This window comes from Notamacropus eugenii, chromosome 7 (genome assembly GCF_028372415.1).
Source record: "Notamacropus eugenii isolate mMacEug1 chromosome 7, mMacEug1.pri_v2, whole genome shotgun sequence".
NCBI classification, from domain to species: Eukaryota; Metazoa; Chordata; class Mammalia; order Diprotodontia; family Macropodidae; genus Notamacropus; species Notamacropus eugenii.
The window spans coordinates 19,136,674-19,162,282 of NC_092878.1; the positions used below are offsets into that span (position 1 = coordinate 19,136,674).

The following is a 25,609-nucleotide window of genomic DNA, read 5'->3' on the forward strand; positions in this document are numbered from 1 at the left end:
AGATCTTCCCTGTCTTTTAATAGGCCTCAATATCTTTTGTAAATTTCCATTAAGGCACTGAGTCAGAGGGTTATGCTCTCCAGCTTTGAAAAGTGTATAAATACTCTGAGGTGATGTTTTGCTTTGGAGTTTACCCATTAGAAGTTTTGTTTGAAAACACAGATGTTGGTGCATCTCTCTTTGGTAACTATGTATGTATGCAATGGTCAGACAGTTGCTCTGTCTGTTGATCTGTGATGTATGTATTGCTTATGGTCAGGTAGTTGGAAGCCCTGTCTATTGGTCTTTATGTCTCTGTTTGCATTTTTTCTGAAGTTCAGGGTGTTGACTTTTTCCCCTGAACTAAATGAATGATATATGTGCTTGATTAAAGTAGATTGTTGACTCCTCAAAAGTTGCTTTCCTTTTAGCAGAGTAGACCTAAGATCCTCTACAACAGATCCTCCTGTGTATGCTGGGGACCTAGCTATTACAAGTTCAAATAATTAGCTTTGTAAGTATAAGACAGAGTTGAAAGCATGGTTTAAAAATATACCTGGGGGAAGGGGAGGAGGTTGGTGGATGGATTGAAAGCTCCCTTTGCATCAATAGGAGTCAGAAAAGCTGCTATGATCTTTAGCTACATTCGTAGAGGGCTAATATTCAGAATAAGGGCAGTGATAATGGATGTTTATAGGATCATAGATTTTGAGAAAGAAGGAGCCTCAGAGCCCATTTCATCCTACCTCCTCATTTTACAGGTAAGGAAACTGAGGCCCAAAGAAATTAAGTGATTTGCCCTTGGTCACATGGGTAGTAAGTAAATGAGAGGGTCAAGATTCAAACTAAAGTATTCTGACTTCAAATCCAGTGCACTTTCCATTGAACCACACAGGAAATGTCTAGGTCAAAGAAAAAAAGTGAATGTGACAACTGCCGTTGTGTATTTAAAGAGCTGTTATGTGGACTTTTCTGTTGGCTCAAGAGGACAGAATGAAGTACTAAAGGTAGAAGATGAAGAGGAGAAGATGTAGGCTTAATGTAAGGAAGAGTTTCCTAATAATTAGAGCTGACTCAAGGTGGAATGGTCTATCCCATTCTTGAGGGTTACTCTTTCCTGGAGTTCTTCAAGAGAAGACTAGATTACTATCCATTGAGGATGCTTCCAAGGGAATTTTGGGTGAGGATGGCTTCTGGATCTCTTCTGATGTTGATCTCCTATATTCATTTATTTCTGGCTTAAGTCATGGTGAGTGCCTAATGAAATTAACTGGGAACCAGAAAGAATAAAATCTTTGACATTTGGAGAAACCACAGAAGCCATCATCTTTCTTCCTTTCCTCCTATGACAATAGTGATCACAGTGCAGTAGAAAAAGTGTTGGGTTTATAGTCAAAAGACCTTCTTACTACTTACTATCCGTGGGATCTTTCACAAGTCACTTAACCACTCTGCATCTCAGTTTCCCCCATCTGAAAAATGAGAGTTTGGATTAGATAAATTCTAAGGTCCTTTCCAACTCTAAATATATGATCTTAGAATTTAAAAAACCTCTGCCTTCTCTATTCACTTCCCTCTACCTTCCATCCCCAATATGAGAAATTATACAAAACAAAACAAAAACAATATAGAAGAGGTTTAATTTATTGGTTACCCTTGAGAAAAGGTTATATATAAAATTCTTGGGGAAAAATCCAATGCTATTCAATTACATATCAATAGAAATTCAATTTAAACCAGATTTCCTTTTGAGTCCATGAACACACATAAAAAAAAATAAGGTACCTCATAGTCTATGTTCTTTTTTTTTTTAGAATAAAGTAGAAGTTTAAATACATGATACAGTTTATATTAAATATCTTGGGGAATGAGAGATCAACAGAACTTTTTTTCAGTCTTATCATTTGTTAGCCATTCATGTGTTCTATGCATAAAAATGACATTTAAAATTTTTCCTTAAGACAACGTTCTTTGTGAATTATTGCTGATATCGGTATTTCCTTTCTGTACAACTTAAGTCTTCACAGAGATTGCTTAAAGTCTTTACAAATATTGCTTCAGGAATGTTAACCTCTGAAACATAAAATATAGATGTCAACCCCTTAATTTTTGATAACTGCAATACTTACATGTGCACAGATACAACAAAGTTTATTGTCTCCCTCTGAATAAAAGACATCCCATACAAAAAGCTTTCAACCACCTAGGTGAAGCCATTGTCTCCTTTGCCTAGCTCAGAGGAAGTCATACAAAAGAAAAAAACTGCTGTTATCACACTGAACAAAATATTTGAATTAATAATTACATTAAATACCCATATCTTTCGTTTATTCACATTCCACACAGTGGAAATTATCTCCTTTATCTTCAAATTTCTCTCTTCCCTTTTCATAGTTATTATTACTATTCATTTTAATCTTTGAAGAAATGCAGATGACAAAAACACAAAGTATATGTATATGTAAAATATGTATTTGAAAAGATGTCAGGTATATGCCATAATATGCAAATTCAGTGTTTGGCATTACTTTAATAGGAAAGATTGAAATCATGTTTATCTCTCAGTCAAAACACATAAACCTACAGCAAACGCAGATATGTATTATTGCATCATCAGTGAGTACCTGATATAATATGGAACCAATGTGGCATGTTAAGTAAATGTTGGAAGATAGATTGTACTCATGCTAATCTTAACCAACAGTGCCATAATAAGACAAGTAGAACTAGTCTCTTTGTTTGCCTAGTTATGCTTTGGGGGTAGTCATGGTGCTAATTATCCCCGGGAAGTTAATTTTGAGGAAACTCTCTTTACTGTAGCCAAATCCTCCCCAAATGCAAGACTGTGGTACAGGCTACTAAAAGGAAGATTATTGCTGGCCACTTAAGTCATCTCTTTTTAACAAAATCACATGCCTGTGGCAGAGTTAAAACAACAAGAGAAATTCAGTGTTTACTGGTTCTGAATGTTATTTCTCCTCTCTGGTGTGGTTTTATATTTTCAGTTCCATTCTCGTTTCCTCTTCCCACTCCCCATTTTGGCTTCGGCATTTGTGTGCTTAATTAAAGCCATTCTGTGCTTTCCAGTTTGAGAATCTGAATGAAAGAAAGATTTGGGGCAGAGAGGAATAATGCAAAGAGTAGACAAGATACTTCCATGTTGGAAGTATGTTTGTGTGGGAGGGGGAGTGTCTATGAGTTGACCTTGGGCCAAGGGTAAGATTCATCAGGAAGGAATTGGAAATGAAATTCAATCAGAATTAAAAATTGGAAAAAGAATTCAAAAGTAAACCCAGTGTTAGATCTTCAATTATATCTCAAAATACATGGTTCTTGCTTATAACTGTTGGGTGGAATGACTTTGAAAATGGTTTCTTGGAGAGTTAGCAGTGCTGTGAATTTTTTAACTCCTAGTCTTTGAGTTTCCATCCTTTTCCCCAGTTGTGGAGCTGAGAAGGAACTGGATAAGAATAAAAGTTTAATTTTGATGTATAAAACCCCAAACTTTGGAGAAACAGTGTAGTCACATAGACACCAGAGTTAAGCATGCCTGTCCTCAGCAGAGTTCCATCTTAGCCTTAGATGGAGAATGTCAGGAATAGCCATAGGGAGCTGTCCCAGTTCATTAAGAACAATGCAGATAAGTTAACCAATAAATATCCGAATGGATTAAACATCAAATATACCACTATTATTGGACAAGAAACAAATTTTCTTATTCTGAATGCCTCCTTTAAAAAAATAAATAAAACAAGGATTTCTCTTGAAACTTTAAAGAGAGAAACATAGAGGTAAACATTCCTATTCTTTATCTTTCCTTCTGAATCATACTAACATGATTCTCCCAGGAGATCTCTGGTTTTTTTCTCTTATCCTTTTTCTCTCTTTCTTCTTCTCTTTTTCTCCCTTCTCTTACCTTCTGTTCCTTTTGGTTAAAAAAACAAAACACCATAACCCCAATGTTGCCAGAACTATCCCTAGTCATTCCTGGAGATTTTCTATGTTAATATACTTGACAGGTTCAGATCTGGCACAATTAGCATCAGGAATTCCTAAATGAGCCAATTTTGTTAGTCAAAATTTTAATTTACAAAAACAATGCTAAACCTGTGAAGAAGAAAGAAAAAAGAAACTTGCTTGAATTTTATTTTAAAGAAATTTTTTCCATGCCATTTTCTCCATAAAAGCATATCTTTAAAAAAAAGTACCAGATTCAAACTCTTCATGGGGAAGGAGGTCTGAACAATAGTTCTCATGATCCCCAGGAGCAAGGGTAGTGAGGGGCTATTTTAGGTTGGTTCACCTAGTTCTGAAAATATTTGTGTTGTAAGTCTGACCTTGCCAACTATATGTAGCACATGTGCTCAAGACAAATAATTAGAAATGATAGAACAGCTAGGACAACTAAGCGGCATGGTGGACAGAGTGCTGGGCCTGGAGTCAGGAAGATTCATCTTCGTGAGTTCAAATCTGGCCTGAGACACTTACTAGCTGTGTGACCCTGAGCAAGTCATTTAACTTTGTTTGCTTCAGTTTCCCCATCTATAAAATAAACTGGAGAAGGAAATGGCAAACCACTCTAGAGTCTTTGTCAAGAATATCCCAAATGGGGTCATGAAGCCAGGACTGAGAAACAACTGAACCGAGAACTGTGGCCAACTTTAATTTTGATCTTAGGTGATATTCTTCCGTATTCTCTGGGAAAACCAGGCTATTTAGCCTGGGAGAGAGAACAGGCTGGGAATTCTTTTTTGTGAGTTGTACAAATGGTGGTAAATGGCTATCAAACTAGTTAGTAAGGAGGTCAGCCATTGTGACAAGAAATGTAGGGAAAAAGAAAAAAACACTTTGAAGCCAACCCTGATATTGAGACCATAAGAGATCATCCATCTTATAGAAAATCTTCACAGCCCTATTTGGGAACTGAATTTTGGGTAATCAGGATCTCTCATATACCTCTATCCTGTCCTCCTCCTTGTGTTATAAGGTCAAAGCACCTTCCAAACCGATGTGACTGAGTCTATTTAGTAGCACAATGTAGGTAGGCAAGGGCTGTTTCATTCATGTCTTTGTATCTCCAGCACCAGCAGAGTGACTGGCATGTAGAAATGCTTAATAAATTCTTGTTGAGTGCACAATAATATAATGATTTAATTTTCAGAAGACTCTTAAGCCCTGTATGTGTCGGGAAGTGGGGCAGAGGGGGAGTGGGTAGTAATAGCTTAGTTCTTTTAAGATGCTGTGAATTTCAGTGGGCTGGAAAAATTAGCAAGATAGAAATTTAATTTTGGGTTGGGAAGTGCCACAGTCTAAAATTTGGCTCCCTACAAATAATGTGAAGAAAATCAGAGCTAAGCCTACCATATTTTATTCAGGTCCATTTCAAAATGCACAACAGAGTTGAAAGTGTTATGCAAGATATTTATTCACTTAGGTTCTGTTTCATGCTGAAAAAAAAAACTCTACTTCCAAGGATGATTTTACAGTGTTGTCATGTTCAATTCCCTTCACACACCCTACCTTAATCCTGCCAAGCTCATGTGGACCTTACCCCTAAATTCTACCTCCTGGACCACTTCTAGCTCATCAGTGTCTCACCTCCATTTTCTTGGCAATCCAAATCTCCTTTAATTATCTAGAGTATTTTTGCAAGAGGAAAGTACATTAAACCGTGGTAAGAAGACAATAGGGATAGCTCAAAGAAAGGAGTTTGCATTGGAAACAGTTATTGATTCTGAATTTGGGGGTGTGGACCAAAAATGGTTGAAAAGAGCAGCTGGTTAGGGGAAGGAGCTTCTGAAATCATTTTTCTATGTCAGGTACACATCTGAAAGCAAGTCCCTTTCCATGCTCCCTTAACAAAACCCAGGGTAACCACTGTCCATGCAACACTCGTTCTAAAGAGAATCTTAGATGCCTAAGAAGGGGCATTGAAGGCAGAGGCAAAGCAAGACAACATCCCTTCCTGGCTTGTGATTTGCCTCAGGGAAGTTGCCAGGGATTTGGGTCCTTTGCACCATCCCCAAGTACAACAGATACTCTTTATATGATAGGAAGTACTCTCCAGAAGAGATTGTTTTATCCCTCATTGTGCCTCTGGACATGCATGCAAGGCTCCAACGCACAGACAAATACACACAGGTGCATGCTCATGCTGAGAGGCAGTGAGTGGTTCTTCCTGCATCTGGGATTTGGGCATAGGACAGCCAAGCTGTCTTTGACTAGGCACTGTGTGCACATGGGGCTGAGTCCTTAGGGTAAGCTGGGTGTCTGGGGCCTAATCCAAATCAATAGATATGCAGCGACACTGCTTCACCCGGGTCACCCTTTTCTTCTTGGTGGGTGGCTGCAATTCAGGACAATTGAGTGTAACCATCATGGTGGTGAATTTCTTGGGCTTGCAGAAGGAACATGACTGAAAGGAGCCTTCCTCCTTCCGAATGTGCCTGGGAATGTAGAAGGAATTGCACTGGCCGTAGCAAAAGCGATTGATGACGGTGCGGCTGTTACAACCTTCTTCATGGATGGTCTGTTTGAGAGGTTGTGTCTTGCACCAGTCCCGCTTCAGGTATTTGCGTTCAGTCACATGCAGTGCCTCCTGGCTGGACTCCAGCACCTCCTCTCCAGGCATGGCAGTGCCCCGGCCCTGGCCCCTTCCCCGATTCCTGGATCCAGGCTGTTGGGGAGTCTGAGTCTGCTCTGAATCATTGTACTGGTCTTTATCAGGAGGTGGGATGGCCCCTTGAGATCCTTTCTTTTTCCCTTCGGTGGCAGACAGCAAGGTTCCCAGGAGCAGAAGCAAAGCCCCCACGGTGTAGGCGGTTCGGCCCATCCTAACGGAAAGGAAAGAGACAGCAGAGAGGAGAACACAATTATTATTTTCACATGGGGAGCAAAAGCCATATTAGCTAACATCATATAACCCTTTAAAGTCGAGAAAGCACTTTCCATACAGTATATCGTTTGATCCTTATAACACCCCTGTGAGCTAGATGCCCATGCCTGGACTCACTTTCCAGATTGCTCCTCCTTCTCTTGGCCTACTGCCTTGCCTCCCTGGAGAAACCTTCCCCTCCTGCCCTACTCTCTTGATTGATGACTCCTTCCCCCTAGCACCACCATTTGAGGAAGGACCTCCATTATGCTTCACCTCACTCATGTCTGGATTCACTCTCAGCCCCCCAGATATACAAAATCTCCCTGAACTCCCTTTCCGGCTCCCTTATATGCGTGGGGTTCTCCCATTAGAACATATGCCCTTTGAGGGTAGGGATTATCCTTTAAATTTTTATTCTTTGTTTACATTTGTATATTGTATGTTTGTACTTGGCACAAAGTAAGTAGTTAATACATACGTTGTCTATGTATATATGTGTGTATGTATGTATGTGTGTATGTATGCATATATCTATCTATCTATCTGTCTATCTATCTATCTACAACCCTATGAGATGGCTACTATTATGATGCTTATTTTACAAATGAGGAAACTTGACTGAAAGAACCTTAAATGACTTACCTACCCCAAGTCACACAGCTAGTAAATGCCTGGGACAGGATTACAACTCAGGGCTCCCTGACTCCAAGTCCAGGCAGTGCTCCACCTTATGGTATACCATGTATGTCATTTTCTTTGAGTGTGAGGGCAAAGCAATTTATAAGCAAAGAAGGAGTATAATAGACAGAAAGAACACCAGCCTTGGAGTCAGCAGCTCTGCTTTAAGTTTTGCTGCTAATTTACTGAGTGACCTTAGGCAAATCACTTAACCTCTCTGAGAACCCAGAATCCTAGACTGTGGGGCCCAGTGGCCTAGGAGTGGGGAGAGATGGGATCCTGTTCAGGGTCTCACAGTTGCCCACAGTAAAGACATTTAATTTTTCCATGCCTCCATTTCTTCATCTATAAAACAGATGGTCTCTATGGTCTTTAACAGCTCTAAAATTCTGTGACAATGGAGACTCAGTTCACAAACTTGCCTCAGGGTAGGCTGAAAGTCCACTGTGAAACTTGCTTGAGGCTACCATGCTACTTTTCTGCTTGAGGAGGCTAGTATACCAGAAGGAGAGCTTAACTTGGAGACAGGAAAGATCTAGGTCAAAATCTTAGCTCCAACACTTACGAACTGTGTCATCATTGGCAAGTCATTCACCTTTTCTGAGTCTTAGTTTCCTCATCTGTGAAATGGGAATAATAGCATCTCTAGTAACTGGTCCCAACATGTAAGGATCAAATGAGATAATATATGAAAAATATTCTTTCTGTGAACCTTAGAGAGCTATCTAGGTGTTACTTATTATTTCTCTTACCTGGTTTCCTGTCTTTTAGAAAAGAACTGTCTATCTTCCCCCTTTTCCCCTCTTCACTCTTATTTTGCCCCTGACTTTAAAATTTTACGCATGAGAAGCAACCAGTGAAAATTGAATGGTAACTTTTAAAAATTTCTTCCCACTCCCCACCACAAAAATATTGTGGATCAGATTCTATATAGAGCAGTAAGGCATAATAAAGAGGGCTAAATCAGAGGGCCTGAGTTCAAATTGGGCCTCTTTTTATTTGCTACCTATTTGACCTTGGGCAAGTAATTTCACCTTTCTGAGTCTTAGTTTCCCAATCTGCAAAATCAAGAAGTTAGATATCTAAGATCTACTCTTTAAGTCTATAATCCAATAATGATCCAATTTATCCAAAAGATCCAACAATTATCCAATTATCCAAAAAACAATAAAATGTGTGAAAAATACACATTCACAGGCCCAAAGAAGATACTGTCTTTCAACCCTAAGAATAATGTGGAATTACAACCACCAGCTACCAAATATAGAACCATAGGCCAATCAAACAGTATCAGGATTCTGGCACAATCTAATACTTTGGGGGAGGAAAGGATTCAAAGCAAATAATGTGACATTTTCATTCCAGCTCTGATTTTAGATTTCCTGGCTTTTGTCAGTTTGTGTTACAACATCACTGTTATTTAACAGAGCAAATTTTCCCCCAAAAATTATTAATTTTTTTGTTTTGTCCTAAAAAAAATCTTTTTTTTCTAAAAAATCTAGTGTTAAAACAGTACATGTTTTCTCCAGACACCAAGATGACTTGAGCCAGAAGTGTTCCGTCTCCCAGGCAAATATACTTTGTACTTCGGCAACCCTTAGAAGTCTGTGTTATTTACTCAGTGCAGCGCCAGTATCTAAAATAAAATTCAAACCAGTCACTGCCCATTTCAGTAGAGAAACACAGGAGATAGCCCCAGGCCTCCATATTAGAGAATCTACTGCAAATATCTGCCAAAATTGGATCCTAGTCTAGTTCTTCATTCCTAGGCCCAGTTCCAGGCTGTGTTACTTATTGATGGTTAGTTGTTTGCAATAGAGGACATTTTAAATAATAATAGCTAGGATGGATATAGTGCTTTTAGGTTTGCAAAGTGCTTTTCAAGTGTTATCTCATTTAAGGTTCACAGTAACCTTAGGTGATAGGAGCTATTATAATCTCCATTTACAGATGAAGAAACTGAGGCAGATAGAAGTTGTGACTTGCTCAGGATCACCTAAGTAGTAAGTGTCAGAGGAGGGATTTGAACTCATTTTCCTATCTTCAGGTGCAGTGCTTCATAAAGTGGTAAAGTGGTGGTAAGAGAACACTTGTCCTAGAGAAAAAATATAGAGTTATAGAACTTGGAACTTGAGAGTATCTTGGAAATCATCTAACCCAGCTCCATCATTTTATACATAAGGAAACTGAGACCGAGAAGCTAATTGATTTACCAAAGGTAGTCCCATAGTAAGAAGGACTAAGTAGCTGATGTAGCCCATACTCACTACCATAATCTTCCAAGGTCTCCTGACACAGTGAGTGGCAGGTAGATTGAGTATTCTAATTAGTCTAGTAGAAATAGACTTCAGACTTAAAAAAAGGAGTAGAATGAGAGGGTATATTAGGGTAAATAAATAAATATTGACAAAACCTCCCCACTCATCTCATGGCAGGCAATAGGCTTGCTCCTTTAATTTAACCCTTTGTCTCTTGACAAGAAGAACGTATTTCTGTTTAAAGAGGTCTATTTTATAGTTTTCAAATTAAAGTGAGGTGGAATGGGGAGTGGAGAAATAGAATGAAATTATATGGAGAAAATTTTTTAAATTTTTCTCTACAATATGCAAATCAATTGGTAGTACCTTGTCCCTTCACACGCAAAAGAACTATTTATTCATCCCCATTTTACAGAGAAGACATGAGGCAGAAAGGCAATATGCCTTGCATAAATTCACTGCACAGAGCAAATCAGTGGCAAAGCCCAGACTAGTGCTCAGGATTTTAAACTTTCATCCCATCAAGATCTCTGCTCGCCTGGCCAGTCTCCCAAAGCATACCTCCCTTTTTCTAAGGAAACTCCAAAGTCCATTAGTTTTATGAACTGGTCGTAGGCCAAAATCTGTGGATTTTATTTTCTAATTGAAGTCATTTTTATTCACTAAAAGAAAGCAGTAAGTTCAAAACCATGTTTCACTTGTCAAATACGATATAAAAGTCACCAAATGTGGCTTTTAATTTTAATTTGGACAGGCTCTATTTTTCCTATGGGAGCACATATGTCCCATAAGCCAAGCCCGAAGGGAAGGGGGAGGGGTGGAAATTAAAAAAAATTATAGATTTCTTATATTAAGATTTAGTAGCCTGGCATAGCCTGGAACAATTATTGTGAATTCTTTTTTTTTTTTTAAAAAAGCATAACTACGGTGAACGTTAAAGATCTTAAGTACTTAGAGTGGACTATCTGAATTCTTAAACATTATGAATAGCTGTTAAGACAGAAGTAAAGGTCAATTTCAAATATCTCAGTCAAGCAAGTTCTCTGTTTCCTGGAGTCCAATAGTTCTCTGAAGAGTAGGGGATAAGGAGGTTGTTGAAAGCTCAGTACTCTATATCTTTGTGGTAAGTTAAAGGGAGTCTATGCTGTTAACTAACTAAAAACATGGAACCTTGAACTTGGGCTCTGTTGAGACAGGGTTGAAGTTCACTTTCCATTACTTAGTTGGGACATTCCGAACTCCCACCTTCCAAATCTTCTGCCCAACACTTTGTATTTTTTTAAACACTATGAATGTGAAGAGGGAACAATAAAACTGATGGGTCATATCCCCTCCATTAAATTTTATGATCCATGAGGAACTGTGTCATTTTTCATCTTTGCATCTTGAGCATATAACACTCATAGTAAATGCCTGAATAAATGCTGTCGATTCATCTTAGTATCCTAAAGAACTGGAACAGTGTCTTGTCCACTGTAGGTGGTCAATAACTATTGATGACAGTGATGTCCCAGAAGAGGTTTTGTATGAATGGCCACTATGTTCACCAGTGAATCTCCCATTGTTTATGAGGACCGTATGTGTTCTCAGTATTTCCATTCACTATACTATCCACTTATATAACCAAGCTAGATCATCTAGTAGTAAAGTTAAATAGAATTAACAATGACAAGCAATATAAGATCACATCTCTGTCATTTACACAAGTCATTTAACTTCTTTAGGTCTTGATTTCTTCATCTGTAAGATGACAAAGTGTTTAAGGTCATGTCTAGCTCTTGTCATGTCTAGCTCTTTGGGTTGGATTCTATGATCCTTCAGACTCACTTTTACATCAATTGAAGCAGAAGCATATTAGAGCCAGCTCATACTTGGACAAACAATTGTTAAATGATCAGTGTGAGCCCTTACAACTCAGAAATCAGCAAATACTACAAATCAGGACTTGATTTAATGTCCTGTCTAGACATAAGAAAGTGATGGAGAAAATATTAATAATGTAATGTTAACAATGTAAATAAATATTAATGATATAAATTAAACTTTAAAGTGTCATGCACACTTCTTTTTCCTTAGAAAACTGGCAGTTAAACATTTACCAGCACACAGTAAACAGGTTTTGTCAACACATTAGACGTCTATGTCAATTTTCACTGAATATTCTACCATGTAAGCAGGTCAGATTTTTGTGAAAAGCAATCCCTGTAGCTTCTATCTCTTGGACTAATCATCTTTTTTATCTTTTCTCATAGTTTTTCCTTCCTTCTTATCTCTTTAAAACCTGACTAAAAGTATGTCTTTTCTACCTGACCCTTTCCTTAAGTTTTCCTTCATCATTTACTTGCATGACACTCAGTGTATGTAACAAACGCTGATTTGCAGGTCATTGTGGTGGGTACCACTGGAAAGGCTTTTGAGGAGCACAGTCTTCTGGATCTTAAAGAACAAAAAAAAAAAAGGAACTAGTTTGCACAATCTATTTCTAATGTTTTTTTACTCTACATAAGACAGAACCTGTTATCTTACTGAATTTGAGACTATTTCCTTTTTATTTTGCTTTCTCAGCATTTCATAATTTGGCTGACTGTGCCACACCTATTTCTAATAATAGCATCCAGCATTTATATAGCATTTTAAGGTTTGCAAAGTACTTCACAAATCTTATCTCTTTTGATCCTCATAACTCTGGGAGGCATGTGCTATCATTATCCCCATTATATAGATAAGGAAACAGGTGGAGAGAGGATAAGTGACTTACACACAGTGTAAATAGGATTAAAACTCAGGTCTTCCTGACTCCAAGTGCAGTCCTCTTTCCACTAGCTATCTAGGTTTTAAGGGTTTGACATAATAAATACAGTAGAGAAAAGCTGTAAGGAGGTCAGAGGCTTGTGCCTGGACTTTTGGGGAATTCTCAGTGAATAAAGTTTTGGAGAGATACCTAGAAAAGACACGTTTTAATGTGATTATCTCCCTAAAAAGATGCTACAGGTGATCACCTATACTCTACACTTTTTGGATGCTGTGACCATTTTCTCCTTAGGCTTATAGTCTAGGAAATGCAGAAGATAAAAGTGGAGAAGAGTGGGGTGTATCCTAGTTTTAGAGCTAAGATGACTTAATCAAACCTCAGTATCATGATTTAGCAATGATAATTATAAAATAAAATAGTCTAGAATTTTCTGACAAACTCATCAAACAAAAAAAGTAGACTTTACATGTTTTTAAAAATGCCTATGAAGAAGCAGAGACTCATCTATCCTCTGTATGTCACAAATGCCCAAACCAACAAATCCTGAAATTGAAGACCATTAGTTAAGTTGGACTTGTCTCTCTCTATTGCATAGAACAGACGACCAGACTCATACAATTCACTTTGCAAGGCATGGCATCATGTTCCTGATGTCAAGGTCCTCTTCAATGATAAAGGACAAATCACATACAATACAAGGCCAGATGACACTTGGAATCAGAAGACACAAAAATTTAGGAGCTAAGAACTTAAAGGACTATTTATATATTAAAATAGGTCAAGAAAAATTATTTTGTGATAAACAATAAAACTCCATTAAAATGATGATGTCAAGGCAAATTCATGCTACATACAGGGTTTTTTTTTTGTATTAGTATAGATTTACTCTGTGCTACATGATCTGACACCATGAATGACTGAATTTGTAGCGTATATAAGGGCGAGATTTTATTTTCATTATGGGCATGAAGAATTTTTCCCCCTTAAAACTGATTGTTTGGAAATGTAAACCTGTACTTAGAATCATTTATTTAGAGCTAGAAGGGGCCTGGAAGGTCATCTAATCTAACCCTCTTTTTACAACTGAGAAAACTGAGGCACAAAGGAATTAGGTGACTTGTCCAAGATCATACAAGTAAGAAGTGACAGTGAGAATTTGAACCCAGATTCTCTGAGTCTAGAACCAGTGCTCTTTCCACCATACCAGGCTACTCTCAATGAATTAGACTTATTTTTCATTACCTTTGTTTTTGATGAATAAAAAATGAGATCTATTATGAATTTGCTTTTCTAGGACTGAGTATTATTGTACAAAATCATTTTTATTTTGTAAGCAACAAAGGTGATACCTGCCTTCATGATTCATTCCTGTCATCCAGCACAGAAGTTCACCTCTCACCCACCTCACCCCCCACATACACTCACAAACTCTAAAAAGAAATGATTTTTTTTTCCAACGTAGTGTTCTGGATTAGTCATTTCTGAGATATGATTCCTTCATAAGATTCATTGTAGACAATGCTACTTCCCAACATTACCTCTCAGACAGAACAGTTGTATCTCTGCTAGTATATAAAATATCCTTTATATATAGTACATAGTAGTAGTATAGTAGTATGCTGTCTGAAATATTTAGTACATAAAACAAAATCTTTAAGCAGACAGAAAGGGAAATGCCCTTGCAACACATTTAATTTCTATCTTTGGTGTTAAGATAATTTTTCTAGATAAATTGTTTTTGATTCTGGAGTGTTAGAAAGTCTGGAGATATGTCACCATTTCTCCATATATTTATTTAACACAGTGTTCCAACAGAGAGCTTCAATTTGGAAGACAGAGGCAGAAGACCAGGACTGCGATCCTAACACATAATCAGATCGGAGCTAAGAGCCTGAAAGTCTCATACTCCTGAGTCCTAGTTAGAAACTGCACAAAGATAAGGAAATGAATCGTGTTTCTAGTGTTCTCCAGTGTGGCCACTATAGTAAGGGCCTGCAGAGATCCTATTATTCAACACACATGCACAAACACACACAACACACACACACACACAACACCCCAAACTTTCATTTAACAGAGTTTGCTCTTCTATGAATTTTAGATTTCTCTAGACTGAATCCTGCAAGTTAATAGTTTCTCCCTCAAAAAGGCTATGGGATTTAAAAAAACAATGAACACTATCAAACCCATAAAATGTAAAATGAAAATGCTAAGCTCCATTGTAACTTGAGGTTTTTCTTTTTTAAAGTGGTCACAGTTCTGAAGAAGCCTTAAATAAAATTTCATGCTCAAAATGAAACAGTAGTTTACCAAGGAAGATTAGTTAATTCAGCTGCATTGCTTTAGACTTTAGATTGCGTGCTAGATAGGGACTGAATTTGAATCATGCTTCTACTTGGGTACATTGGAAAGTTTTTCAGATAAATCCTTGGAATTCATTTCACTCTTAAAGAGTTTTCTTAATCTTTTTCATTCTAGTTGTTTTACTTATGTGGATAGACAGAAAGAAACACTCCTCCAGGGCCTATAGGGCAATTTAAATATAAAATAACACAATGGATTGATTTAATCAACTGCTTTCGTGGCAGCCTCACTTTGGGGGAAATAAACAACCATTCATAAACATCACCTAGATTTACTGCTTCAATCGGAAGATTTCATAACCGATTCTGGCCTCTGCAGTGAAAGACCTACCAAAGTCTTAACAATGAAACACTTCTGGGTTTTGTTGTAAGTGTTGTTATTAAAAGGCTTACAGATTCTGCTAGTGGAGAGCTTGAAGTGGGAACAAAGGAAGGACACAAGAAACCCCAGCAGGGAAGCAATTCGTTTCTGATTCTGCAACCAAGAGGTAAACTTCCCTAAGGAAAAGTGATTTTGGTGCCTTCACACACACTCTCTCTCTCTGTCTCTCTGTCTCTGTCTCTGTCTCTGTCTCTGTCTCTCTGTTTCTCTCTCTCTGTCTCTCTCTCTCTCTCTGTCTCTCTCTGTGTCTCTGTCTCTGTCTCTCTCTGTCTCTGTCTCTCTCTCGCTCTGTGTCTCTGTCTCTGTCTCTCTCTGTGTCTCTGTCTCTCTCTGTCTCTGTCTCTCTCTGTCTCTGTCTCTCTCTCTCTCTGTCTCTCTCTGTCTCTCTCTCTCTCTCTCTCTCTCTCTCTCTCTCTCTCTCTCTCTTCCCCCCCCCCCCCAATCCAGTTAAGGTACCTATGCTTTCTTTAGATCTCCATGACCGAGTTAGATGAGTTAAGGTGAGTTAGATCTGGAAAGCCCATTCCTAAATAATGCAGAAAGGAGTTCACAGAGAGCATTTTGATTTTCCCTTAACATCAATGCATTAAGGAAGTAGCCTAGCACAGAAGATAGAGGTCAGACTCGGGAGTCAGATAATACCTGAGTTCATACAATGTGACCTTGGGCAAAGCCCCTAACTTTTCAGCGCATTAGGCGACTCTCTAAAACCAACGAATTGCCGATCTGCACCATTGGAGTGGTTTTTCACGACTGGAAGATCCCCACTCTTTTGAAATCACAAGTTCCGGTTAAACAAGGGGATGGGTTGGGGAGATTAGTTTCAACATTGGTTTGTATTAACCCCTAGGCAACTGAACTTTCTACGGGGTTGTTTGTAAAGGTTTGACCAGATCGGGCCTGCCCAGAAGACGAGTTCCTGAGACGATTTGGGATTGCAAAACTGCCCGGAGCTCCAGGTTTTCTGGTGAAACAGAATCTTTCCCCCCAGATTTCCTGTCACTGCTTCTTATCTAGAGCATGAGCGGCGACTACCCCTTTGAGTGACAGTCTAGGGGGAAAGGGAACAGGGAAGACGGGGTTTGGGATGCGCATCTACAACTTTTAACAGTACCTTCCAATATGTACACGAGTAAGAGTGAGCATTTCAGTGGGAGAGGGAGAAAATGTCATCTAGGGCTAGACTAAGTGTGGGGCTAAGCGGAGATCCTGGAATCTCCAACTTTGTGCATCTCTAGGGGCTCCTGGCTCACTTTGGTTTAGAAGCGCACACACGTTCCCCTGAGCCAGTCGCCTTTTACCTGGTGCGCAAAGGCACAGGTGAAAGGTTCTCACACTGCGCCTACTATATTCGCACGACCCTTCGGTTTTTCCTTCTCCCAGCTCTCCAACTTTGCTCAACCAGTAGGAGATAGGAGACTGGCGCCAACGGACACACACACACCACACACACACCACACACACACACACACACACTACATCACACGCATACACTCTAGCACGCACAAAAACACACGCACAAGCACACCTGAGAAGCTCACATTCTCCTTCCCCTCTTTCTTTCACCCACCATCACTGCCGCCACCGCCTCACTATCGAGTCCTCTGACTCAATCCCTTCTGTGCACGGATCGGAAAGGATGATCACCCAGACTGAACCCCAAGTCTCAAGTCTTCCCCAATAAGGCGCTGCCTCCCAGAGCCTTTTCCTAAGATGGGGTGTCTTCCCGCCTTTTAGGGGAACAAGAGACGGTCTGAGAAAGTGGAAAACCAGTAAGGTGTAGGAAAGCGGAACAGGCGCTTCCTCGACAGGCTTGACCTCCACGGGTTTCCACTGCAGAGAAGGAACCTGCAGCTCGGGACAGCTCCTTCTCTGGAGCTCACAGTCCTTCTCGGGATCGTGGCTGTCAGCAGACAGCTCTGCCCGAGGAGAGCAAGGAAGGAGGATCCCAGCATGGATTGGGGGCTGTGGGGTGCGCTGATGGAAGGGCTCGAGATTCACTAGAGGAAAGCTCTCCTTGTGGGGTCTGCGTCCAAGCAGGACCTGGAACTGGCATCTGTCGGGTTAAACTCACCTGTTCCGAAGCGTCCTTTTATTTTCTCTTCTGTTTGTGACCTGGGGGTTTTGTAAGTCTTCCTGAGTCGCTGGGACTGCCCCAGGGGCTGATTCCGCGCCCCCCGACCCCCCCTGGGGCGGCACACCCGGCTAGCTTGGGAGCTGCGACTGTGTCTGCGCGGCTGGATTGGCCCCCGAGTCCATGGAGGGCGCGCCGAGTGCCTCAGCATCTCGGCGTCTCCCATTTAAATGTCCGCCGGCTGCACGCCGCGCTCCTGGGCCTCGCCACATCATTGGCCAGGCGCCGCCCGGCCCGGACCCGCTATTCCGCCCCCTTTTCCCGTTACTGAGTCCCCCTCCTTTCTTCCCTCCCCATACACCCCCCCTCCCCGGCTCCCAGCGGGGACCCCTACCAGACTGAACCCGCCTCCTTTTCTCCTCCCTCCCCAAAGCCCCCTCCCTCTACCGGGGCCAGCGGGGAGAGGTCACCCCAGGGGACCGCGCCTGGAATGCACAGCAAATCACATTTTCCGCTCCCGTTAGAAGGGGAAGATCGGTAGGAAATCCCCCAGCCTTCCCACCCCCCTCATTTTCTCCTCCCCTGGCCCCAGAGCTTTGCCTTTCTCTCCTTCTGAGGTTTCTTTCATTGCCCTGTGGCTCCCTACATCCCTGTCGGTCGCGATCTCCTGATAGAGGAAATCTGTGTCACGACAGAGGATGCGGTCATTTTCGTCCAACTTAAGATCGATCAGAGAAAGTGGGACCCTGAGGGCTCGGGGATCACAGGGGGTTGATTCTAGGCCCCCAGATTTGAAATGGACCTCAAAGACCCTCTTAGGCACCAACAACTCAAGTACCACGGACCTCTGAGCACTTAATCAACCTATCAACATTTCTTCTTCCATCCCCGAACTCTCCTTTCCAGGGTTTCTTTTAAATGCAGACTAGCTTTTTAAATGCGGACTAGGCTACAGATGTTTTGCGGTATCCTTCTGAAGTAAGGGAAAGTGGAGGAAAAAAAACCTGAAGAAACAAAATTTAGTTGACCCCACAGAGGAAAATATTTACTTATGGAGAATCAGGTAACTGAAGCAATCAAAGATAATTAAATCTCGAAAATCTAACTCGAGAAAAGTTAGATGCAGAAATACAATATTTAAAGAGTCTGTTAGGCTTTGGATGTATATGCTCATCCATATTATGATTATTCATCCAATTAATATATGAGACATATCTAGGTACACGAATATTGTGTTTGTGTGTGTGTGTGTGTGTTTGTTTAAATAGGAGTAAGGACTTTTCACATTTGCCTTCTTTGGCCATCCCATTCTCATGTCATACAGAAGAAAAAAAATTGCATCCATTTAGTCGGCTTAAAAAAAAAAAAGACTGTGGAAATTGTTTTGTGTGTATCTTCCATGACCCATAGGGGAAAACTGGCCAGTTTTCTTCATTTGCAATCAGCCTTGCCTGGATGTAGAAAACATTAAAAGTTATGCAAAGTAACGTTTTCCAAGAAGCAAATCTGAATGTTAGCTTCATTTGTGACCATGAAATCTACTGAGAAAGAGAGAGAGAGAGAGAGAGAGAGAGAGAGAGAGAGAGAGAGAGAGAGAGAATTTAAGAGCCAGTTTTCATGACATACAAAATCAGAAAAAGACAGTTCCCTTTTGGAAAAGGAACTTGCTACTGATCTAAAGTCAGAGACAAAGATCCTAATGGTTTTAAATGACCTTACATGTATTTTCCAAATTCATTTCTTGGAATGAACAACTTCCACAAACATATGGACTATAACACCTGAATGGGTGCCTTATGTCAAACCACTTTAAAATCCAATAGCCATCTGAAGAGAGTGATTAAAATAGACATATATGTAAAATATTAGGGTGTGACTATCTAACCAAGAATTACATTAGACAAAGCCTAAACTGGACTGTCCTGATTTAAATTTGTGGAGCCAAATTCTGTCACTGAATAAACTACTCTTCAGTGTTTCAGATGCCTAATCTCACTGGTGCCAGTGTTGTCTCCAACTGACAAAGATTATTATCCCTCACATTTTAATCTTTGTGATTTTTGTGTCTGGAAAAATCTATTATCTGGTGATCAGTCTTACCTACCACCTTTGAGCATAACGCTCTTTATTCTCTTCTTTAAATGCATCCTATAAATATTGTGCACTTTGCTAGGACTAAAGAACTAGTTTATTACATCATGAGGTCTATAGTGGTGAGCTTCTCAGTATTTAGCTAGGTTAGTGTTACTCAAAAGTTGTTCTGCCCATGAAAGGCCCATTCTAGGATCCTTTCCAGCTCAGTAGAGACCTCCATAGTTTGTACTCAGTTCTCAAAGGCTATAAATTAGGAACAAAGTGGACATGTTATGGCAATTCATTAACAGTAAGACTATGCCTAATTCCAGTGTCATTTTAAAATATTTTGATGCCTTTGTGTGTATGTGCATGTGTGTGTGTGTGTGTGTGTGTGTGTGTGTGTGTGACAGACAGACAGAGACAGAGAGACTTTTCACAGAACAGAAGGAAGGGAGGGAAGGAGAAAGGGAGGAAGATTTAATTTTTAGAGACTAGTAAACTTTTTAAGAATTTACTCTTCTTTATTCAATAATCAAACTAAGTAAATTGTGGAGCTCAGTAATGATAATAAGTGAGAACATTTATTCCCTTGAATTCAGCAAATATTTATCAAGTGCCTACTATGTGCAAGGCACTATGCTAAGTAATAGGTATAAAAAGACAAAAATGAAACAGACCCTGCCTTCAAAGAACTTATATTCTAATGTGGGGAGGAGTTTGCAACATGTATGTAGAGAAGCAAACAAAAAAAAAAATAAGCAAAGAAATATAAACTAATTCCAAGGGGGAAAGACTGCTAATATCTAGGGGACTTGGCAATAATATACAAAACTTCCATATGCATTGTTGCTCTAGCATCTTCCTCATGCGGTAAGGAAAACTATTTGGATAGTCATCAGTTTCATTTGTTTGCATGGTGAAGCAATAGAGGAAAGGACTTGGATTTGCTGAAACTGACTGAAGAAGTAGATTCTCACATCCAGTGGTCTATTGTAATGATGTGAAGGGCCATTAAAAACCTCTAGGGTTGTTGTCTTTGACCTTAGATTAGCAGGCTTCAGAGTCAGGAAGCTCCAGGTTCAACTCCTGCCTCTGGTACTAGTATATGACACTGCACAAGTAATAACCTCTTGGAGGTCCCCCATACCCCCAGTTCTCTAGGGTTTTAAATTTCTGAACAACTATCATTCTGGTTGGGTAGAGGGAGTTTCCTAACCAGATGAATGAAACCACCACCACCCCCCAAATGTGTTTATAGTGCAAGCCATCTGTGAATTCTGATATGGGTGGAAGATCCAATTGAATATGAATTCTTCCAGGACAGGGATTGTTTTTCATTTTTGCATTTGTATCTATCCCTAGCCTAACCATAACTTGCTTGTAGTGGAAGCTTAATAAATGCTTGTGGAGTGGAGCTGAATTGAACTGAAGCATAGGAAACTAAACCAAAGTTGCTGGGGGTGAGGGTGGGAGTAGAATGGAAAGGTCAAACCAGTTTCTATTTTTAGTAGGTATAGAGTAGGGAGACAAGTGTACTAAGTGGGTTTGTACAAGGATAAAACGTTTCTTAACAACAACCACTTCACCATAACATTTTTTTTTTCAAAATCATTTTTGGGCTACTACATAGATATTGTAGGCAGCTAGGTGACATAGTGGATAGAGCCCTGGTCTCAGTCAGGAGGACTTAAGTTCAAATCTGCCTCAGATACTTACTAGCTACGTAACCCTGAATAAGTCATTTGACCTTGTTTGCCTCAGTTACTCATCTGTAAACTGAACTAGAGAAGGAAATGGCAAATCACTCCAGTATCTCTGCCAAGAAAACCTCAAATGGAGTCACAGAGTCAGACACATGACTAAAATGACTCAACAACAATGAGTAGATATACATTGAAAACAGGATACATAAATCCTAATCTGAGTTTGACTACTAATTTGAAAGTACATTTGCAACTGATCACCAAGGAGCGTGTTAGTTTGCTCTTCCTGGGCTTCTACCCTTTGGTTTGAGAATTGGATTACCTAGTAATGTCTATAGATCAGGAGAAGACCTTGAAATTTTTGTAGACATGGTGAACTGGAATACATCATTCCACTAATTTCTCTACCTAAAAGATGCCATCTGGAAGACATTGTTTATAAAGTATACCACACCTCTCAGCTTCAGTTTCCTCATCTATAAAATAAGAAATAATGGGTTGAAATAGATGGTCTCTAAGGTCCCTGACTCTAAATCTGTGATTCTGTAATCTCTCTCTCTCTCTCTCTCTCTCTCTCTCTCTCTCTCTCTCTCTCTCTCTCTCTCTCTCTCTCTCTCTCTCCCCCTTTCCACTCTCCCTCTGATGAGATCTTAAAATAGTATAGTCTTTCAGAGTTTCACAGTACCATATTCATTCAAAAATGACTAATAATACTTGCTATCTTTAATGCTTTAAAGTTTACAAAATGTTCCATTACAAATTTCCTTGATGTCATCATAATTAGCTATCATTCCATCTTCCCCTGAGCCTCATTTCTCCTAAACCTATTCTTTATCCTCAAGAGAACCTCTAGCCTCTCTACCCCTCCCTGTTCTCCCAGGCTCCATTCTGGCTTTGCTTTCCTCCTTTCCAAATATTGATTCTACAGATAACCAATTCAAATCCCTATTGTCCCTTCCTGTCAATTCCCTGCCCTCTTATCTATTGCACTCATACCTAAGCAAACTATAACCTCAGATTACCCTTACCATCCACGTCCACTCCTACTCAAGGACCATTGAAGGATATTGGTGGAAGTCAAGAAACCACATTGTTTGAATTTGTTACAACTTTACATAATTTAATCTCAACTGGGATTTCACTATATCAATATTATTCCTTTACACATCCTTAATAGCTTCTCCCACCCACCTCAGTGGTTGTTTCAGATTTTCTCTTCTCACCTCAAAGCTCCCACAACACTCTTTCCCCTTTCCTCTTAGCATAGTACTTTCCCTTATATTTTATTGAGAAAATATCTTAATAAAAGCTTATTGAATTGAAGTAAGAGGAGTGCATTGCGGAGGTTCACCAAAGATGATAAGGAACCATTATACTCATCAGAAGACATGAAAACTGTTTTATTTTTGCTCTGATTAGTCACATGTCTTTCTCCCACTATGGCTGAAAATTCTTTGCTTCTGTTCTACCATTTCATCTTTGGGATTTAAGATTTATGTATATATTTAGTGGCTTGGGATTTAAGACGTATGTATTAATTTTAGGATTGAAGGATACTAAACATTCTCTTGTGGGCATTATTTACTTCTAGCTAGTATTAATATATTAGTGTATGTAAAATGTAGATACACAAAATAGATCAGTTCTGTAATCAGTTGCTTCATCCAAGAATTTCTTGCAATTAAATCCATTGAGTGCCTGCATAGACCTTGGCCTAAAGGGCCCAAGGTCTCCCACTGCATCCTGGGTCATCTCTAGTCATTCTGATGAATATCTGGTCACTGGATTTGGGTGGTTCTGGAGGAGAAGTGAGGATGGTGCCCTGCACAGCCCTTCCTCACTCAAAACAAAATCAAGTGCAAGTCATGTCATCATTTCTCTGATGGCATGGTCTTCTTTGGCAACGAAGGACAAACACAACAATCGAGAAAACAGAAGCCATTCACTCAAAACTCACTCTTCTCCCCTACTTTCCATCTCCAAATGCTTTGACATTATCCTGTTTTTCTTATTTTATTCTAGACTCTAATGAATAGGGGACCTTTCCCCTCACCAAAGCCAACCCCTCAACCCTGGATTTCACCCTTTCTAGGCTTTTCTTTCTGAAAAAATCACTTCCACAATCAATCCACTTCTCTCTAAATTCAAATACCTTCCAATCTACCAGCTTCTTCCGTTACTTATAGATCTGCTCAGTTCTAATCCTTCCTTAAAAATACATGAGTTGACCTTACCATCCCTTCAAACCAACATCCTGTATCTCCCATCTCCCATACAAACTTCTAGAAAAAAATGTCTGTTTTTATTGTCTCCATTTCCTTTCATACACTCCTCAGACCCTTGCAATTTGACCTGATTTCTTTGCTCAGCTGAAACTGTGCTCTCCAAAGATCTTATATTTACAAAATCCAGTGATCTTTTCTCAGTCCTAATCATCTCTTCAACATTTAACATTATTGATGACTCCTTCTTCCTGGGAATCATTTTCTGGGTTTTCATAAGAAAACCTCATTCTTTTCCTCCTTTCTCTTGATCTCCATTGCTATATTTCCATCCATGTCCTGACTCCCTAACTGTGGGTGGGCTTCAACCTATATTCCCAGACTTATTACACATTATTCATATTCAAATTCCAGTCAAGATGGTCAACTTGCAATGCTTCACAGATGACATTTCATTTTTCATCCCTATACCTCTTTATAGATAGTCCAGCATTCCTGTAATTTATTCCCTTCCCACCTTCCCTTCATACACCTCCTACATCAGACTTCCTCTGATCATCCAAGATTATCTCAGGGTGCCATGCAACCATACAATTATCTGTCTTTCTTGCTTATGTAACTTTCTGGATCTAAAATTTTGGATTTGAAGATTATAGATCCAGAGCCAAAAAGGATTCCAGAAGCCATATCATCTAAATCTTTCACATTTTAAATGTGGAAACCGAGGCTCAGAAAGCTTAAATGATTTGCTTCAGAGTTAACAAAAGTTATAAGAAGTTATATAATATGTTATAACATAAGTTATGTTATACATATAATAGAAGTATATAACAGAGCTAAATCTTGGTCCTCTGACTCCAGAGACAATGTTCTTTCTACTTACTCTCTGTGTGATCTTGGGAAAAATTCCTTAATTTCTCTGAGCCTTAGTTCCCTCATCTATAAAATGAGGGGGTTGGACTAGATGGTTTCTGAGGTTCCTTCCAGCTCTCGAGCTATGATCCTATGATTCATTTTGTGATATTACATCATAGTAATGGATTGGATTTGTTCTGGGGGAAGGGTCCCTAGCCCCCTGGCCCCTCAGCCTCCACCCAAATCATTCCATATTTTCTTTGTACATATCCCATATCCTTTCTCCCAGTAGAGTGTTTGCTCCTTGAGGTCAAGAGCTCTTTCACTTTGTCACTGACTATTTAATGTTGACCACAATGCCTATATATAACACACTACAATCAGCCAGTATTCATTAAAAGCAATGTTATATAATATATATTATAATTATAATATATCATATATATCAGTACTATGTATTTAATGTATATAATGTAAATTATTTCATTTAGGCATTGAAACAACTTTGTGTGCCATACACTACAAGTATTCCTTTCCTCATTTTACAGAAGAGGAGCTAGAGGGTCAGAGAGCCATTTGGCTGTTTTTTCATCCACACAGATCATAAGTAACTGAGGTAGAATCCAGTTTTTTCTCAATTCTAAGTCAAATATTCCATCAGCCTCTCCACACTGGCCCATCTTTACATGCATTATCTCGCTCATTTCTCACAGTAACATTGATATGGATGGTTCAAGTATTCCACAAAGAAACAGACTCCAAGAAGTCTTGTCAAGGTTACATGACTAATAAGTACAGGTCTTCTGTCTCCAAACCAGCACACTTTCTCCTCTCCCATAGGACTTCACTTAAATGATGTGTGCTTTTGATTTAAAGGGGAAATTCCAAACACTTAATCATTCTGTGATTTCCTTCATTCTTTTTTTTAAAAAAAAATTAAACATTTTTACTTAAAGTTTTAAATTCCAAATTCTATCCCTCTCTCTCTCCTTCCACCCCCCAGATAGTGAACAATCAGATGTAAGTTATGCATGTGCAGTTATGTAAAACATTTCCATATTAGCCATTTTGTGTGTGTCCTTGGTTGCTGAAGAAGACCACACCATCAGAGAAATGATGACATGACTTGCACTTGACTTTGTTTTGAGTGAGGGAGGGCTGTACAGGTCAGAAGCCTCACTTCTCCTCCAGAGCCATCTGAATCCAGTGACCAGATATTCATCAGGATGACTGGAGATGACCCAGGATGAGGCAATTGGGGTTAAGTGACTTGCCCAAGGTCACATAGCTAGTGAGTGTCAAGTGTCTGAGGTGAGATTTGACTCCTGCACTGGTGCTCTATCCACTGCACCACCTAGCTGCTCCTCAAGCCATTTTGTACAAGAAGACT

At 39.5% G+C, this 25,609-nt stretch overlaps 1 protein-coding gene across 1 annotated transcript; it reads right to left on the reverse strand.

Annotated features, from left to right (window-relative positions):
* Positions 1 to 1,600: 1,600 nt before the first annotated feature.
* On the reverse strand, positions 1,601 to 17,650 carry GREM1 (gremlin 1, DAN family BMP antagonist). Its single transcript, XM_072625083.1, has 2 exons — positions 17,364 to 17,650; positions 1,601 to 6,812 (listed from the first exon to the last, which is right to left on the reverse strand). The coding sequence occupies exon 2, from the start codon at positions 6,809 to 6,811 to the stop codon at positions 6,257 to 6,259; it is 555 nt and encodes a 184-aa protein (XP_072481184.1). The 5' UTR covers position 6,812; positions 17,364 to 17,650; the 3' UTR covers positions 1,601 to 6,256.
* Positions 17,651 to 25,609: the final 7,959 nt, after the last annotated feature.